Here is a 6,000-nt window from a genome sequence, read left to right as displayed (position 1 = left end):
TTAGTAAATATATCATTCTCTTTCTTCTCAACCTGCTCAACCTCACTGGAGAGACAGATGTGCAAAAAGTATTCTACAGTTAGAAATGTGACATGCATGCAAGGTATAGTAGCCTAGAGGAGGAACAGTCAATTGGGAAGCAAGGGGAGGTGTCAGGTTTCAACCTCAGGAATCAGTTCTACAAAATACAGTCCAAGTTCAAAACTACACCCTTAATTTATTCAGCAAACTTCGAGTGAGCCAGACACTGCATTAGGTCATGGTGATTTGGACATGAAAAAGATAATCAAAGCATCAAGAAGTATATGATTAAAACATAGGCAATGAAAGCAATGGTTATCTAGGTCTATAACCCTTATCTGAAACCCCTGAAGGCAAATATGTTTGCGATTCAGAATTTTCAGAATAGTGATATGGTACACACACTGTATATCACATAATACCAGTAAAAGGGCCTAGGGAAGTGCTTCATAGTTAAGACACAAAACCAGTCATACTAAATGGGAAAAAGACTATAAATAACCTCATATCAATTCTGTTTAGGTTTCTAGTTTTTGTAATTGTTTAGATTTCTGAATTGCAGAAAATGTTTGGGAACATATTCTTCAAAATTGTTAGAGGCATGCTGCAGGGTGTTTTGGCAGAACAAAGGGCAACAAACTACATTGTAATAGAAAAGAGTCAGGCCTCCTCGAAGATGTATTTTCTGAGAGGAGTCTTGATGGATGAATGGGAGTTAACCAGGCAAGGAAGATGGGTGAAGCAGATAACTGGAGGATGAGGAGAAGGGTTTTCTAGGCAGAAGATATGGCTTGTAGAAAGACAATGGCCTTGGTGTTTGCGGGGAACTGCAAGTAATTCATAATGGCTGTGTGTGTGTGTTGCCTGAGGTAGAGGGAGAAGGGAATGGAGATGGAAATGCTGATGGAGAGCAACTGAGATGTAGTGGAAGAATTGGACAAGGACCCATGCTGAGTTAACCTTTATCGTGAAAGATAGAATGGGCTACCAAGTAAATTTTTTAACATTGTATAAACATATGAACAGATTTGAAATTTTAGACAAATCATAAGATTGGACAGAGCTGATACACTACACAAAATTAGGAGGATATTGAAGTTGTCCAGGTAAGAGATGATGAGAAAATGCAAGTTGGCGTGGTTTGGCACATAGTAATTGCTCAATAAATCATAGCCATTAGAGAATCAAAGGCAGGGATGTAGTGGAGATGTATAAGAAGGGACATTTAAGGACTCAGTATCTGATCGGATTGGGAGGTAGGGGGCAGAGTCTCCTCCCCTGACTTCAAGGTCTTGCTTGCTTGGTGGTGCTAGGCTAGGGAGCTTTGGTAGAATACATGATTCTGTTGTCCTTGGGAGTAGGAAAGGAGAAATGACGTTTTCCCTTTTGGATGAGATGAAATTGGGTTTGGGATTCAGGGTAATTGTCTTAGTTGGATTTGGGAGTCATTGTGTGATAGCTAAGCTTTAATGTGAATGAGATCACAAAGAGATAGCGCATGATGTGAGAAATAAGGCAGACCAAGGTCAAAATCCTAGAAGACGTTTAAGGAGGAGATAACAGTCAGCCATACGAAATGACCTTGAAAAAATAACCTAGATATGGTCTAGAAAAGTCTTTCATGGCTGTGGCAAAGAGGAGATCAACCATAATTTGAAAAGAGAAGTTTCAGTAGCTGAGGAAGGGCAGAGGCCTGATGACTATAAATAAAGTAGTGTGCAAGTGAGAAAATAGGGACCCCAGTGTCAACTACTATCCCTTTAAGATACTTAGCTGTGAAAAGAGAAACAGAGAGGAGGACAAACTTAGAGACAAACATAGGCTGCATGGAAAGATTTTTGGTTTAGTTTTTAAAGGTAGGAGAGATGTTGCCAGAGTGTCAGTTCCTTCTTCCAGTTAGCTTTTCAGCTGTGTTGCGGCGTGCCTTGGGATGAGGGGAAGTGTCTTTGATGCTCCTGAACACAAGTATTTCTCAGAAACAGACGGCCAGATAAACAGACTGGCCTGGAATAGCTCTACAGGGAAGCACCTCTTTCTGGGCTTCTCTCCCAGGTGCTGCTTTTTGTGCTAACTTCCTGTAGAGTTTTTTCTCCCTCTATTGTCTGCCTGGCTGGCTGCTTGCCTCTTGTTTAAGATGGCTCTTGTGGCTGTATTGGTGCCAGGGAGTTGGCTTGTAAAATACCTGTGTCTGTGCAGGCTTTACCAAGGTGATGCACTTCCCAAGCCACCATCACCTGGCCCTTGTAGTCTGTATTGTCTGCTTCACACATTCAGTTTGGGCAACCAATTCCTATGAGTGCCCGAGGGGATAGAGAACTAGGCCAGGAACAGTGAGAGATAAAAGAGAACCGGACCTTTGCCCCAACGGACCTTAAAATCCAAGGCATAGGATAGTCTTGGAAAGAATGATGACAGTGGTTCTTAACTTTCTGGGGACACATAAATCGTTTTGAAAAGTTGATGAAAATGATGTGCTTTCACCCTGTGAAATAGCACACGGAATGTAACATAAAATTTCAAGGGGTTTATGGACTTGCTAAATTCCGAAGTGGTTTATAAAGCTCACGTTAAGAATGCCTAAAGAGTTATTGTTGCTCTATTAGTGTGTGATCTTGGCTAAATAATGTTTCTGAGACTCAGTTTCCAGATTGTGCTGCCTGTCTTGCAAGGGTTTTGTGAAGACTAAGTGAGAAAACATGAATAAAGTGCTTAGGACAGGGTCCAACACTGAGCTAATGCCCAACAAATGTTATTTCAGTTTAATGTGTGTTACGGAGAAAATGAGCAAGATGTTAGATGGGAGACATAGCTAACTCACTGCAGTGTTCTCTAGTAATAAAGTCATTCCGGTATTTAGTTGTTACTTGTTGCCAAAAGTATGTTTCCCATACTTTAGTAATTCCCTGCCTACCTTTTGAAATTTTGCTTATCCCAGTCCCACCTGGACAATTACCCTTTTAAAATATGTTTTAAACATATATACTTGCTAGGAAAGAACTTCTGGATCCCTACCTTAAATAGAAAACCCACTTTCACTTGCCTTAAATATCAAATAACAGTAACAATAAACGATGGAACTAAACAATGAAAATGAAACAATGTTATAAATTCCAGTTAGATACCAGTGCTTACCTAGGGCTTTGAGCCTGGAGCCTGCTCTGTGATAAAAGGGAGTTTACTGTTTGAGAGAGAATACTTCTCCTTGTATACAGAAGAACTGAAAGAGAATCCAAAAAGGAATCCATTTCTTACTATGTGATTCACAGTCATTTAATGCCCTGGCCCTGCTCGTTGCACTAACTAGACATATCTACCGTCTAGTTCATCCTAAAGAGATGTCCTCCCTTTAGGAGACATTAAGTGAGGGTAATTGCTCCACTCACCCCACGCCAACTAGAATAGTGAATTCTGTGGGGGCAGCGGCCTTATAGCCACCTATCCCACCGGCCTTGTCCAGGACAGGAGTGCAGCAAAACCCTTATCTTGTGAGCTACTAGAAACAAGGACACTCAGAGGTCCCCTGCTCCCCATTCCGTTGCTGGATCAGACTCAGTGCCTCCCTCACAACCCGGACAGCTCCGGAGTTTAATATTTTAACTGGGCAAGTAGTTGAAGCAATCTGAGTGCTGCCAGGACCTCTGCGGGGTGGAAGGGAGGCTGTGGGCATTGCTCAGAAGCTATCTGCCTGGGAAACTGCTTTTATATAGATTGTACGCTACAGATTAATAATAATAAAAATGCAAAAACAAAATTGCCTAAAGATGATTTTATTCCCTTAAGCCATGTTATTTTATTATTATTAATTATTATGGGGAGTGGCTAATGAAACTCTATTCAGCAGCCCAGAGGAAAGAGGACTCGCCCTCCATCTCTTCCTGGAGCTGCCTCTGCTGCCCCTAGTCACCCTAAAGCCACCCGCCTCTTACCCTGGCTCCTGGGCCCCGGCCGACTGGATGTGATCGCGGGGAGCTAGGTGCAGCGCAGCCTCGGCCTCCGGCCCAGCCGCGCCTCTACCTGAGCGGGGCCCGCCCCCCGCGCACCGGCCAGCGCGGGCACCTGGCGGTAGCAGCGAACACAGCAGGAGGAGGAGGCGCCGCGCGGGTCGCGGGGCCGCGCTTGGCGTTCCTGAGTCGCGGTCGAACTTTTTCCCAAGAAGTCCCACGTTTGGAGGCCGGAGGAGCGGGACGGGGAGGAGAGACCGGAGTTCCTGGAAGGAGCAGCAACAGCAGCAGCCCCACAACATGGCCTCCTCCGCCTCCTCCTCTCCTGCGGGCGCAGAGGACTCCGCTCCTGCCCAGGTGAGCGCCGCGCCGCCCCACTACCTGTGGCTGCCTTCACCCAGGGGCACGCGGGGACCCGGGCGGGCGGGAGGCCCGGGCCGGGGGGCCCCAGGAGCCCTGGAGACTCCCTGGAGTCCTGCCTTCCTGGGGGTGCCAGGCGGTGCCGCGAGGCTCCTGGAGGGCGAGCGGAGGGGACCCGGTTCCTGCGGATCATGGGGGTCCAGTTGAGCCTGGAAGTTAGGATCCGGGAAAAAGGCGAGAGCTCGAACTCGGTTCCAGTGCTGGAGCATCCCCAGGAGAGAGGGGGGCCCGAGGACTTGGGGCTTCTGCTTGGAAACATTCGTCTAGAAAAAGAAAAGCGGGCCCCGGGCTCAGTACGCCCTCACCTCGGTCTCTCGTTTTGGGACTTCTCTGTTCCTGGCTCGCCCCTCCAACTCCGTGCCAGGCTGAACCCTTCCTAAGGACACGATTGAAGCAGGCTGCAGAGGCTGCACGTTTGGCGGGGAGGAAATCACCTGGTTCTGAAAGTTACCTTCAGAGTTAGGCGTTTTTTTTGTTTGTTTGTTTTTCTTTTTCTTTTTCTTTTTTGAAAGTGAGTCGATTTAACTCCCTGAAAGTATAGAATATACTTTATAGATTGAGACAGAAACGTGCAGAGCAGGGTGGCTCTCGTGGCAGTGCCCGGGGATGGCTTTGGTGGGTTTACCTTCTCGATCTCCGAGAGCCTTGTAAAGGCATGCAAACAAAAACACGAAGTAGAAATCGGGTGCCTGACGACCAAAACCGCAGCATCAAGGTAGTCTCCTTCTTTCCACCCCACACCCCTCAGCAGATTGCCACCTTTACGCCCGGAGGCATTTAATAGCAATTTTGGCCACGGTGTGTATAATGTGGCATAATTGGTTTAAAACACTCGCTTATGTTTGCATGTGCATAGAATGGCTAGGGAAGGGTTCCTGAGAAAAATTAGTTGTCCCGGGAAGGGAAGTTGGGGAGACAAATGAGAGGGTGAGGAGGGAGACTTACCTTTCACATACCTTTTAGGACTTTTGTTTTTTTAAATCGTGGGCTTGCATTACCTATTTTCGCCAAAGAATAAATACTACGTGTTTGAAAAATGAGGCACATTTGAATCGTCTTGAAAACAACAGCTCACCTAGTTTTAAATTATGTAGAATTGCCTTTGAAACACAAATCTTGTGCATGTCATGTTTTTCCTTTAGTTGTCATCTCTCAAAATCCTCGGGGAATCAGCGAGGAGTCTTCAAAAGAAGACTCTGAAGTTTCGACCAAGTCAATTGGTGGTTTTGATTGCTACCTAGATTCTGATTTTGATTTTGCTTGTTTGGGAGTGTGGGTTGTCTAATTTTGGAAGAGGTCATTTTCTCTTATTAATAAAAGCATAGAGGAGTCATCCTGGCGTTATACCGTACCTCATTCCAGGAGGGTAGGTCAGGGCAGGTAGGCTTTAGAAGGAGACAGTCTCAGAGTGGACACAGATTGCTGCTTTAGCAGTTCAGGCAGCCTTATAATCTGCTGACCTGGGCTCAAACCGGTGCATGTTTAAGGAAGCAAATTTCTGTATTGAAAGTGAATGTAAAGTTAAAACCACAGTTCTGAAACAAAAACTGACTGAAGCAAAACAATCCTTTGAATATCTCCAAATCAGCTACTAATATCTGGAGGGCCAACTTCTCTT

The 6,000-nt window shown here is 45.6% G+C and overlaps 1 protein-coding gene across 2 annotated transcripts in view; it reads left to right on the top strand.

The window, feature by feature from the left end:
• The first annotated feature begins 4,063 nt into the window (after positions 1 to 4,063).
• ANK3 (ankyrin 3) overlaps positions 4,064 to 6,000 on the top strand; it is a 707,809-nt gene continuing 705,872 nt past the window's right edge. Inside the window, exon 1 of one of the 2 annotated variants that reach the window (XM_010364951.2) lies at positions 4,064 to 4,319. In XM_010364951.2, the coding sequence (XP_010363253.1) occupies positions 4,263 to 4,319 (57 nt within the window). In that variant the 5' untranslated portion in view covers positions 4,064 to 4,262. The remainder of the gene's footprint in view (positions 4,320 to 6,000) is intronic. The other variant, XM_030941096.1, reaches the window with a different exon arrangement.

Source organism: Rhinopithecus roxellana, chromosome 11, assembly GCF_007565055.1.
Source record: "Rhinopithecus roxellana isolate Shanxi Qingling chromosome 11, ASM756505v1, whole genome shotgun sequence".
NCBI classification, from domain to species: domain Eukaryota; kingdom Metazoa; phylum Chordata; class Mammalia; order Primates; family Cercopithecidae; genus Rhinopithecus; species Rhinopithecus roxellana.
Note: the sequence above shows the minus strand (reverse complement) of the source record. Positions and strands in the feature narration are given on the sequence as shown.